Consider the following 12,948-nt stretch of genomic DNA (forward strand, 5'->3'; position numbering starts at 1 on the left):
GAGAGATCTATAGGGGAGAAGTAGTCCAAGTATAAATGAGGTCTTACAGATGTTTCTAAAGCCATTGTAGTAGATGGCACATCTGTGAGAGCTGTGGGAGTGGTCCGACCAATTTTTTTCTCTAATAGTTGTGATTTTATTTGTAAAGAAGCTCATGAAGTCATTGCTGCTGAGATCTAAGGGAATGTTAAGCTCAACAGCACTGTGGCTCTTTGTCAGCCTGGCTACAGTGCTGAAAAGAAACCTGGGGTTGTTCTTATTTTCCTCAATCAGTGATGAATAAAATGCGGTTCTGGCACTATGAAGGGCTTTCTTATATGTTATTACATGAATCCGCTGAAGGCAAAATGGAGGCCAGACCTTAACTGTACAGGAGAGCTGTGGTATTAATTGGGCCTGAGGAAGGATGGAGTAGCTCATTATCATTAAATGTGATGTATACTGCATCTAGTATTACAATAACAAAGCGCAAACTGAATGACCCCATTGCCTGTAAGACAAGTGACAGGCTTTCAGCTAAGATACAGTAACATAGTCAAAGACATAATCCACAACTGCCAAAACCACTTTGACAACTTACGCCTGCTGCCTCCTCTCTCTCCTCTTCTCTGTCACAGGCTAGATAAACTCTCTGCCTCTGCACTTCCAACCTCGCCTCCCTCTCTGCTCAATTATAATTGCTCACATTTAACAGCTGAGCTTCTAAATCTTGAGGAGCAATGAAAATGAAGAGAAGGCAGCCCACACGCGCACACAAAAATAAATAAATGCACTCATCTCTGGTGAAAATTGACTGGCACCGGTGTTTAAAATAATAAGATGCAGCTGTTGATAGTAGCGACTGTCTCTAGGTTTACTTCCCGGTGGCCCCTGTGGCAGCACAGGAGCCGTGATGAAGGCAGACAGCTGACAGGTGCTCCAGGATGTTGCTGCCATCAGGTGCATCTGCTAAACTTAACTCAGAGATTGGGAGAGGGAGGAAAAGACAGCGAAGGAAAAAGATGCTCGAGCAAGATCGTGTGGGGGAGAAAAAGAGGAGTGGCCAAAACATGAAGAAAAGAGGGTTAAAGCAAAAAAAAAAAAGAAAGACGGAGTAGTAAGCTGGTGAGACAGAGGTAGAGAAATGTGTATGATTGTGAAACTTTATGCCAGCCTTTCCTGTAAAGAAATTCACAGGATGTCTTTGAAGATTAGAGGTTGACGGAACAGGTGCCTTGCCGTCTAGACGCTGACATTCTGGTGGGCTAACAAGTTTACTGAGCAGGTCAGGAGATTGGGAGACAGTGGGGGAAGGTAATAAGGAAAGATAATGAGCAAGTGCAGAAAATAGAAAGGAAATAATAAAAATGGAGAAATTGAATACAAGAAGGTGCAAGAGGAAAAAAAAGGCAACATGTCAGGAAATGACTTCTAGTGTGCTTATAGAGTGTGTGTGTGTGTGTGTGTGTGTGTGTGTGTGTGTGAGAGAGAGAGATTGTATGTTGCCATATGTTTATATATCACTGCATAGATCAGCACTTCACAACTACTGTAGTCAGATGCCTTCCAGTTCTTGTCAGAAATGCAGCCTGTGTCTGAATATAGAGCCATAAGGGATTCACTCTGTGTGCTGCTCTGACAGTGGTGACGCTGATGGTGTATCTGACTATAATAAAAGGTGCAGCGGGCACGAGTCAGGAGCTTTGGCAGGGATTTGAATCCCCTTCATCAAACTCGAGGCCAAGCGAATGAAGTGTTCGCTCACGGGGCAAGCGAAAGGTGACGAGGAGTGTAACCGAGGAGCTGATCTGTCCTCTCTTCTTTCTCTCGAGTGTGTCTAGCTTTCTCTCCATAAACACACACACACACACACACACACACACACTGCTGGAGGTAAAGTAAGGATCATCCTCTCAATCTCTATGTAAATGCACCACAGTGAGGAGGGAGAGGAGCCTGACAGAGCCCGGTGCTTTGCAGGTAGCCCGACAGAGAGGCTGGGAGCGCTGTCACCAATTTGTTCCTAGCCATGGGGGACATGCAGGGGATGGAGAGGCGATGGCAGCTCCCTGTCCTCATCATGGCTAATGAGGCCCAGGCTTTGCCTCCTCCCTATGTGTGTGTGTGTGTGTGTGTGTGTGTGTGTGTGTGTGTGAGAGATCTCTTTGTATCAGTATGTGTCACAGTGCCACCAAACCTCATAGTCCTAAAAAAAATGGGGTTGATATCAGACACAGCCCATCATGCACTCTTAGTTGTCCTTATACATCTCTCCTGGCTGAATTATTTACCGAGCCAAGAAACACACACACATAGGGAAAAGATCGGGTCTTGTTCAAGACAGCTACAATTCAATACATTGCAGATCTTCAGGGACACACCATCTGAGGCTTGCTTGCTGTGCTGGCTGACCTATCAAACCTTTAAGGAAAGAGAGCGGGAGTACAGCAGAAAAGAGAGAGAGGAGTTAGATGGCACCAGACATGCCATGGTAAGGTCAAGCTAACAATAATTCATTTTTAGAAGAATACAACTGGTTGGTGTGGGTTGATCTAACCCCTTAAACAGTTTAAACACCAATGCCATACGGAAGCCTTAATGAAATAAATTTACATTTCTGGCAAGTGTTTTAAGTTACATTATTATCCAGTCATGAGTCCAGTGAGTATAATTTCTGATATTACATGGAATTTGCTGTGTACACTCCAGTCTGTCACAGCATCTGAGCATTTAATTGCATCATATCTCTGAAATGCATGAGGAGAGATGCTCTTTTTTGTGATATATCAGTGGTCTCTACAAAGGCATTTAATCTTAATGAGAAATGAGAACTATAAACAGTGCGGCTGTGCCAAACAGCACTGTATTTGTAGTTCAGGAGCTCCCCAGTGTGGCTAAAAAGGGGAAGCGCAGCTTTTATTCCTCTTCATACTGTATGTCCCTCATCATATATTAGGATACAAAAAGGCAGCAAGATAGAAGTTGCTGCTAGAAAGCCTAAAAACTTGAAAACTACATTTTTCCCCTTCCAAATCTGCAGGGACTTCCTTAACAAAGCATGCAAAGCAGCTTCAGTATTACATAATGTCATCACTGCTCTATATGGAGTTGTATTTCTGGCCAATAGTTAGTCTTCTTTTAGCTCAGCTTGTCTCTCCTCCAACTCCTGTTCAATCAGCGCTCCAATATGGTGACCAGCTAGTCAACTTTGCCTGTGTGTTGTCTAGTACAGTGCATTTTTAGAGCGGTTTTTAAACCGTATTACATAGTCAGTTGGTCCATTGTGGGTGTAAGTATTGATTATAGCAGCTTTAAAGGGGGAAATATCAAATTAACCTGTTTGATTTATTGTGTGGTGGCATTTAATAACAAACACAAACACCAAATATAAAAGAGAACTTTCCTTTTAATTGTCAAATATAGTCCATTCACTCAAAAAAAAAACATTCATTCCAAGCTCCCAATGAACAACGATCAGCTGCTCTCTGAGAATTAATGGACTTGTAATTACTGCTTGGGCAGTGGCATTTGTGAAATTAGAGCACAAGAGGGAGAGAAGGAATATGAGGAGAAGAAAATGAATGTCAAGAGAGAAGTTTAGAAGAAAAATATGAAAGAGGCAAAACTGCAGAAAATCAAGGTGTGAGAGCAGTGAGCTACGCATGCAGAAAAAAACCAGACGGAGAGAACCTGAATTTTTCTGCTGATTCACATAACGCCAGAACATGGCCTAGTCAGCTAGCAGGGAAGCATGGAGGAAAGATCAGCTTTTTCCAATTGTCCCTGTGGGGTACCTTCACAGTATTAAGAGAGAAGCTTGTGTCCTGGCAGAGTTTAAAACCTGAAATCCCTGATTGTACAATCTGGTCATAACATCTGTGAATTCAGGTGAAATGTGTCCATGTTTCGTACATTCATTGTGGCAGAATTGGGGAAAAAAAAGTGGAATGTCTTTCCAATGCATTTGAAAAGACAAGAGGCTGGAAAGGCTCAGATATTTATTATGTATTATGAAGTGTTCGTAGCTGAAGGCAAATGAATAAAGGATATATACAGGCATTTTAATTATGACCATTAACAGTCTAGATGTTTGCTGCTTAATGAGGCAGCAGTGGAGTAGAGAAGGGTCAATCAGGGTGCTGGCGTGGGTGGCTTAAAGAGACCAGTCTTTCTGAAGTAGCGCACAATGAAAGGCACGGACACCAGTGTGATGCTGATGCGAACTGGAGCAAAGAGCTTGTGGATGGCGTAGGCCAGGACGAACGTGCTGGTTCCTGCTGCCATTTGAGAGCGAACCACTGCTTCGCTGAAGCCCAGCTTGCACAGAACGGCCGCCATATCGATCCCACTGGGGAGACAAATGGCAGAAAACTGGTTGGATGTGCATAGAATTTACAGCTTAGGCAATCACATTTCCTTTTTCCATTTTCTGTCCATTAGAGTGTGTTTCAGTATTTTATAGTAGAATTTGTTGCTTTTGATCATAATATCTCATAATCTGGTTTGGTTCCTTTTTATTATTTTATATTTTCATCGTGTATGGAGTATAGATATGTTATGATTGCAGTTTTGGGTTTACGGACATTGCTGCTCTGACAACGGCTTCAAAAACAGGCACCAGGTTATGTAATTATTAACTTGGACAGTCAGTTATCAGATTCACTTACCAGGAAACACACAAGCATTTACAGACTATTCCAAACATACAGACTTCAAACTTGCAGATGCTTCTGTACCCAAAAACTAAATTTGAAAAAACTTGCACTACAATAATAAATTTAAACTTAAAATTTCAATTTAAACTGCAGAAGCACTGCAAGTTGAAGTAAAACAAGTGAAAAGAGGACTGAACCTTTGTGAGACACTACTGTACAGTTGTGGCATTTTCAGATGCAAAGAATCGTTCTCACCGAGTTTAGAGCTGCTTCAGCTAAAACAACCTCTCTCACGCACATTAACAGTGCTGTTGCACTCAGACTGTGGTCAGCTAAATATAAGGATCCATCTGCACCCTGACTCTCTGTGTACCCAGCACACAGCACTGTATTAGCAGGCCACATGCCTGGGCTCTGAGGCCACACAGTGATAATGCTCAGTGGCTGCTGGCCGCAGAGTCACTTTTCAGTTCATGGGCTATTATCAGCTATAGGAGGAAATCTCCAAGCTGTCAGGCAATCACTGCCAAGTCTCTGGTATTAAAGGTTTTGGCATGTAACCATATAGACCAACAAGGGCCTGAAAATTGCCTGGACTGACACTCAAAATCAGCAGTAACAAAATGCAGGAAATGTAGTGTTCAAGTTTTTAAATTCAGCTTGTCTTGTTAAAAAATAAACATGTAATAGATGCTTGCAAGATGAGGAAATGATCTTGTTTTATTCAAGCGCTCAACTTAATTTTAGCGTCTGTCTGATCCAGCCAGTGATCTTTAAACAGCAGTAGAGCTGGTACAATGTGGTGCACTGAGCAAACCTTTTTAAGAGCCTGCACTTATTGCTCTCACAGCAGGTCCCATTTGCTGCACACATTTAGCATTTCTCAGTGTATAAACAGCCCACAGGGCAGTAATTTCCTGTACATATCTTTGCTTTAAAGGAAATGTTACGCTACTTTAGAAAATTATCAGCATCTGTAGGTGCCCCTTCATCCCTCATCTGTGGGGGAAAAAAAACAATCTGTGATGTTTTGTACCTGGATATAAGGAGGTAGAACATTCCCAGAGACATGAGGGAGATGCCAATGTGAAAGGAAACCCCCACTGCTCCATACTCCCTGAAGACTTTCTTTAGCTGCTGCGTCTTGTTGGGTTTTATTCCCTCAGGCTCAGGCTCCCCTGGGGCCTTTTCGGTAGATGAGCTGGTAACAGAAGCCTCCTTTAAATTCTGCCCGTCCTGGACAAAGAAGGGAAAATAGCACCGAGTGAGGAGAACAAAATTAAATGGCAGCATGAATTGAGAAATTGATCTCTCTTGCTACAGGAAGCAAAATTGAACTAGTCTGTAAGAAGACAGACTGGCATTCATATCCTCTCTGTATTTATGTTGGGATGTACAAGGAGCAAGGTGAATTAAAGCTGAGAGGATGGTTCCAGCATAGAAAATTATGCTTTCCACATTAGTATTCAAGCAAGATGGAGGCTTCACTTGTTTTTCCAACTTTAGCAACTTCTTTAACATTTTTCTGCATAGATTTTAACATAGGACAGATTTAAAAAATGAATCACATACTTCATATGAGTCAACAGTGCGTCTTAGATACTGTAGGCACTGGTGTGTACTATACTGTTCTATAAAGCCAACTAGCCACATGAGCATGACATTCATTTGTTATTCTTGACAAAAGGAAATCTACACTCACCAGCCACTTTATTAGGTACACCTGTACAATTGTATGTAATTCAGTGCAACACTGCCGCTTTGAAATCTGTGTTTATGGAGCTCAGTGTTTCAGTTTTTGGTGAAATTGTCAAATATTTAATTAAAGGTGGTGTTGTACTGGACTACATTATATTCAGAGGTGTCTATATTTTTGTCCTCCCCAGCTACATACATGAGAGGGTCAGAATATTAGGAACACCTCTGTTAAGGCAGAAGTATTGCATTGAAGTACATACAATTGTACAGGTGTGACTATTAAAGTGGCCAGCAAGTGTACAGCTATACTGTATATTTGCATGTGTATCTGCAGGTAATTTCATAGCATGTACAGGTGCAATAAGCACACTACCAGTCAGAGGTTTGAACATGCTTTTCTACTGAACTCAATGGGAAAGTGTGTCCAAACTTTGGACTAAAGGTGTATGTAAAAACTCCAGTGATTATCTTTGACCTTAAAAACGTCATGGTTACTGCCGGAAGGTAGTGCCGACCCTGAGCCATGCTGAAAACTGTCTTTCAATATGCAATTTGACAAAACAGTAACTGAACTTGCAGAAATGTGTGTAGTTTTAAACCAAGTTGAGAATTTCCTCTTTGACGTTCTGCTGAATCACAGCTTTAAACACAAACATGTATGTTGCTCAAATGGCACAACAGGAAACGCCCTTTATTATTTTTTTTAGTCACATATAGATACTCGTGTGTCATCAAAATATGTGCTGTGTCGAGTAGTTCAAAGTTGAGGTCATTATGGTTAGACGTATAAATGGGTCAAACACAGCCTGAACCTTTTGAGCTCCCTCGTCCAGCCGATTACTCACAGACCGTGTGGTTGAGGTCATTCACATCATCAGTCACCCTTTCACGGACACACACACACACGCACAAATGAAGTCTGTCTTACACACACAAAGACCCTTTCATAAGCGCACAGACACACGTGTACTCTGTGTCTGTGGCCTCCAGACACACCATGCTCTGAGATGAGAAAGCACCAAACGCAGGCCAGCCGTCCGCCATGTGGCAAGGAGGAGGTGGGTCACTCCAGTGTATGCTCACAGTAAAATGGAGTGAACTACATCACACAACAATAAGCCCGGCACAGCAGACAACAGACTAACAGAGCACTGATGGTTTAGCTGACACATCTGATGCAGCAAAGCAAACAGGAAGTTAAAGGCTAAAGTATGCTGAAGGAATTTAAATAAACTGAATCTTCCATCTTACTTTTACAACTGTAATCATGCTTAATGCAGTGGAACCTGTGCAGCATATACAGCATGTCACAGCTGACCTTTAGAAAATACAGTAATATCTTAAAGTTTTAGAATATGAGGGTTTATAGAAAATAAAATCTGAGTACTGAACTGCTCTGAATTGACAAAACAAAGCTTTGTGATATTGTACTGTCTCTTGACTCCTAATTGTTGTCACCTTTCGTCATTCCATCAAGTCAAACACAAATTTCAGAGAGCAGCATTCCCGTCTCTTCAAAACGTGGTTTTTGGACATTATTTTAACGCACTGCACCACCAATCATTTAGCCAGTGCTGTGACGCTGCGCTGTAAATATTCAGCACATAACTGTAGCTTTGCAAGCAGTCCCATTTTGACAGCACATTGATATAAAACCTCTTAATCATACAGAGACAAAAACCAATGAGTTGCCTCTACTCGCTGTTCATGTCTGTCAGTCCTGGATTAGTTTATTCATCTGTGCCACAGATTTCCATTGTTGTTCAAAAACAAAACTACATCAGGGAAACACACCACTGCACTGGTTGATATATTTCCTCAATACCAAACATTAGACCCTGATATTTTTTTAAATGTTGCCCCAAACAGCCATAACATTTTGCAGCATCTGAAATAAGCAAATGTCAAGGGCCAAGGCACAAAATCTCTGGATATTCTTAACAAATATCAGGGTTCGGTCTTTCGTAATGAGAAAATGTGTCACTAAGTGCAGCAGTGTGCCTCCCTGATGTGTTTTAGTCTTTGAACAACAGTGGAGGTCTATGGCACAGATGACAAAGTTAATCCAGGACTGACAGACAGAGAGAAGAGACAAATCAGTTGTTGTTTTAGTCTTTGTTTGGGGAGTGTTTGAAAATACCATTAATATAGAAAATGATCGGCTTTAGCCTTTAAAATATGCAAAACAGTCTTTGCTGTTTAAAAAATATTTCATTGATTTTTAAGTTTGGTAGCTTGCACCTAAGAGCCTCAAACAGCTTCTTTCACATGTAACTCCGTGGTCCTCAAACACTGAAAGCACCTCAGTGGTCTCCAGGTCTAAGGGAATGGGAGAACACAAGCTGATCTTTACTCTTTGTTGTAATTTGTCTTGCTAAACTTTGGCCCAAGTCCTCCTGGATGAAGCCACAGTGTTTGACATATTCACTTGCCTGTCAACAATGAACAACAGAAAGGCCAGAGTGGGTGAGAAAGCAGGCCTGTGCTTTTCAGAGGTCAGTCAGGCTGCCCTAAAAGTAAAAGCAGGGACAAGCGTGGGAAGGTCATGTGAGTGAGCGGCCAAAGGGGTTTGTGCCAGGGAGGGTGTATAGGAGGGGAACAGTGGAACTGCTGTGTCTGATAACAGGCTGTTCAGAGGCATGCAGACATGCAAAGTCACAGTGGCATATAAACACAGACAAAGCCACACTCACATGCACACAGAACAGGAGGGAAACAGTAGAGGGGGTCAAGCAGGAGCTACAAGTCAAAGTTAAACTGGACAAAACCGTAACCTACTGAGGCATCAGTAGCATTAGTATTAATTCTTTTTCCAGGCCAGCTGACAGATATTTGACAATGATCATTTTATTTTACGTAAATCTTCAGGCTGAATTCATTTGTTTATGTATTTATAACTTGATAATGAGCTTTAAAAGACAAGTGTGGAGAACTGTGTGAATACTTCTTATGCCCATAACCTGCAGACAGGTTTTGGTGCTCATCAGAACCAGTTATCTTACCTGGTAAAGTAGAATAAGAGTCACGCACTGTTGTGTAACAGGTCTGATCGTTACATAATCTTGAGTTTAATCGTGGCACCAGCTGGACCCAGACGGGTAGCGTGTTCCCCACCGGTTGAACACGGTCATTGTGTGGGTACAGCCTCCTTTTACTGGGGTCTGACAAACACTTGAATTAACCTTTCAACTCACCAGCTTGTTGCTGTCAGTCTCGGGCCCCTCCCCGGCCTCTTTCTTCTTCCTGTCTGTAGATGAAGCTCGGGTCTGCATCGTGGTGGTGGAGGTGGAGCAACCGGAAACACTCCGGTTACCTGTAAACAAACCATGACCCATCGGTTCTCCCAGATTAGCGCCCGTACTCTGCGCGCTTTTGGATAGATTCGCAGCTATAGTGGCCACCCGGCCCAAGTGTCCCCAGCTCTGGACGAGATGCGGGTCCGGCGGTGGCTTCCCGTGGTGCGCAGGTGTTGAATCGACACTCCCAGCGGATACACAGAAGGATCTGTACCGCTGAAACGTGAGGTCTCCGTGTAACGTAAAAGTGACGGTCCTCTGTCTGTTTGCTTGGATTTGCACTAGAAACGAGCCATGTGACTTGAAACCCTGATCCAGAACCAGCCTCCCCGTGCGACACAGAAACATGATCGTCCACGTCCTCTCACACGAGCCTCGTGTGTCCTGACAAATCAAATAAAGCGAGTGTATTGTTTAGAAGGACTGATCAGGACCGTGTGCAGCTGTAAACAAGCGGCCTTGTGCCTCCCTCCTGTCCTCTGACCGATTATCACTGACAGCCAATGAAGGCTGACGCGCAATCGCAGCTTGAAGTGGAGGGAGGGGGAATTTAAAGGTGTAACCGTGTTTATAGCTGAATTATAGCGTGAAACCGCTGTGGGGTAACCGGTACGTGCGTTTCACAGCCACGCAGCTCTGCTTTAAGTATTTGGAGACTAATATTTAGATTTAAAAATAAAATCAGTAGGCCAAGTCCTGACCAGGAACTCGCCAGTTAAAATGTGTAATCAGCTGTACAGATTTAGTTTGTTACCCCCTGTTTTCCTGCATGCTTTCTCTGGGATTATCATCCAGTTCAACACAGCTATCAGACCAAAAGAAGGTTAAGAAGATTACTACATTTCAGTACTTCCAGAGCTGACCACTGTAAAATGTCCTTACACCAAAGACTTGGTCACATGGCAGGAGGTCAAAGTTATTCCAGTAAAATAAACAGAACAAAAATCAAGTTGCAAAAACTCGATACTGTTCAAATATAGAGAACATATTACACTTCTGAGCATGGGGGCACAGCTGAAGGCAAATTAAAAATGTCAATTTTTTTTGCAAATAACAAAAAAATCTTAAATTAAACACTACTCTACATAAAGGGGTAGATTATACTGATAAACTCATTGTTGTGTATGTAATTTTATATCACAATAACAATATTGTGGCAGTTTCTTTAGTCAATGGATAAAAATACTGTAGCATCACACAGATGTCTGTTTGGCTAATCCAGCAATTTAATACTTGAAAATGTAAAAGATTTTTAATATATTGTTGTTTTTATGGGCTTTACTACTGATAGTTTGTTCATTAATGCCTGCATGCAGACCAACATTTCTCTTGGATAATAAAGTTTAAAAGTCAAACTAAAAACTCTAGGTATTATATCATCCTTACTATAATAGCTACCACATTATAATGCTCTAGCAGTAAACCTACATATATACACACAAATATATCATATACAGTATTTATATTACCTCACAGCATGTACTGTAATATCATCAGCCCCCAGTACAGCGCATGCTAGTTTTTATTGAGGGTAGTTATCTGTGGTTTTGGAGGTTATGTTGTGAAGAGATAAGGTTGCACAGCCAATAAAAAAAGTATATAACAAGCAGGGCTGTAACTGAAAAAGTAAGTTAGCTACAGTATGTTTTAAGCCACAGTCCATTTTCTTCTTGCCTTATTTTCTCTACCTTTGTTTCTCAGACAAATGTGTGTGTCTGTTCAAAGTCAGATAAAAGTATTAATCAAAAAAGGAAGTTGTGTGAAACCAAAAGATCAAAGTTTACATATTTCGGCTTTTGGGAAAAGCATAGTTTCTTAAATATTGTATTTCATTTTGTCACAAAATGCTGAGCCATGTATGTGGTCAAGATTGTATCATGTGATACACATCCAAAAGCAGAACATGTTTAAGAGACGTTTTCTTAAATGCACATAACGGTAAAAAATGCATCTATGCACACTCGCAAAGTGAAAGGCGTTGTGGGTGAGTAGGAGGTGAGATAAAGAAGAGGGTGGGATGTTCTGGCAGGAAGCCATGAAAAACAAAAGTCTGTAATCTGAGCCTCTGACCTTTTCTCAGACAAGCCACAAAATCGACATCTAGGCCGGTTTAAAAGGGGCCTAGATATAAATTTTCAACCACCTCTTCATGTTTTTATATTAGATATATCATAGAGAGCTGAGAGTGAGGCATTTGTTTGCCATTACGGGGCAGCACTGAATGACTCAAGCCTATTAATCAACCCTAGACCTAAACATAGTTATAACTCATTTGAAAGTCTCACCCTGAGTCTCTCACACCCGAACTGGAAAACTCAAAACCCTGTTCTGTTTGTTATTGTATACCGTCCACCGGCTCCTTATTCAGAGTTTTTAAGTGAATTCTCAGACTTTGTCTGATTTAGTGCTTAGTACAGATAAAATAATCATAGTAGGCGACTTTAATATTCATGTAGATGCTGACAGTGACAGCCTCAACAATGCATTCTGTTCATTATTAGACTCAGTTGGCTTCTCTCAAACTGTAAATAAACCCACTCACTGTTTTAATCACACTCTTGATCTTGTTCTGACATATGGCATCAAAACTGAACACTTAATAGTTTTTCCCCATAACCCTCTTCTGTCTGACCATTTTCTAATAACTTTTGAATTTACATTAATGGATTATACTCTATGTGGGAAACAATTCCACTACAGCAGATGTCCATCTGGCAATGCTGTTACCAAGTTTAAGGAAATAATTCCGTCTTTATCTACTTCAGTGCCGTTTGCCAACACAGTGGAAGGAGGCCACCTTAACTTGACTGCCACACAAATCGATAATCTTGTTGATAGTACTGCAGCCTTCCTGCGTAATACACTTGATACCATTGCCCCTCTGAAAAAGAAGGTAGCGAAACAGAGGAGGCTAGCCCCGTGGTACAGCTCGCAGCTCCACTCCCTAAAGCAGGCATCACGAAAAATGGAAAGGAGGTGGCGCTCCACTAAGTCAGAAGAGTATTTCATAGCCTGGAAAGATAGTTTAATAACATATAAGAAAGCCCTTCATAGTGCCAGAACCGCATTTTATTCATCACTGATTGAGGAAAATAAGAACAACCCCAGGTTTCTTTTCAGCACTGTAGCCAGGCTGACAAAGAGCCACAGTGCTGTTGAGCTTAACATTCCCTTAGATCTCAGCAGCAATGACTTCATGAGCTTCTTTACAAATAAAATCACAACTATTAGAAAAAAAATTGGTCGGACCACTCCCACAGCTCTCACAGATGTGCCATCTACTACAATGGCTTTAGAAACATCTGTAAGACCTCATTTAT

The 12,948-nt window shown here is 41.6% G+C and overlaps 1 protein-coding gene and 1 long non-coding RNA gene across 2 annotated transcripts in view; one reads left to right on the plus strand and one right to left on the minus strand.

Annotated features, from left to right (window-relative positions):
- The window catches only part of LOC109958989 (uncharacterized), a 53,387-nt gene that overhangs the window by 26,746 nt on the left and 13,693 nt on the right, over nucleotides 1–12,948 (plus strand). The window lies entirely within an intron of this gene.
- fam210b (family with sequence similarity 210 member B) lies at nucleotides 3,382–10,244 on the minus strand. Its single transcript, XM_020597925.1, has 3 exons — nucleotides 9,527–10,244; nucleotides 5,671–5,870; nucleotides 3,382–4,327 (listed from the first exon to the last, which is right to left on the minus strand). Exons 1-3 carry the CDS (start codon nucleotides 9,974–9,976, stop codon nucleotides 4,111–4,113), a joined length of 867 nt encoding a protein of 288 aa, XP_020453581.1. The 5' UTR covers nucleotides 9,977–10,244; the 3' UTR covers nucleotides 3,382–4,110.

Source organism: Monopterus albus, unplaced genomic scaffold (genome assembly GCF_001952655.1).
Source record: "Monopterus albus unplaced genomic scaffold, M_albus_1.0 scaffold1.1, whole genome shotgun sequence".
Taxonomy (NCBI): Eukaryota; Metazoa; Chordata; class Actinopteri; order Synbranchiformes; family Synbranchidae; genus Monopterus; species Monopterus albus.

Coding starts and splice junctions, on each gene's coding strand:
- fam210b (XM_020597925.1), bottom strand. CDS start 9,976: ATGTTTCTGTGTCGCACGGGGAGGCTGGTTCTGGATCAGGGTTTCAAG. Junction 5,871..9,526: donor AGACTGACAGCAACAAGCTG/GTGAGTTGAAAG, acceptor TTCTTTGTCCAG/GACGGGCAGAATTTAAAGGA. Junction 4,328..5,670: donor TTCTACCTCCTTATATCCAG/GTACAAAACATC, acceptor TTGTCTCCCCAG/TGGGATCGATATGGCGGCCG.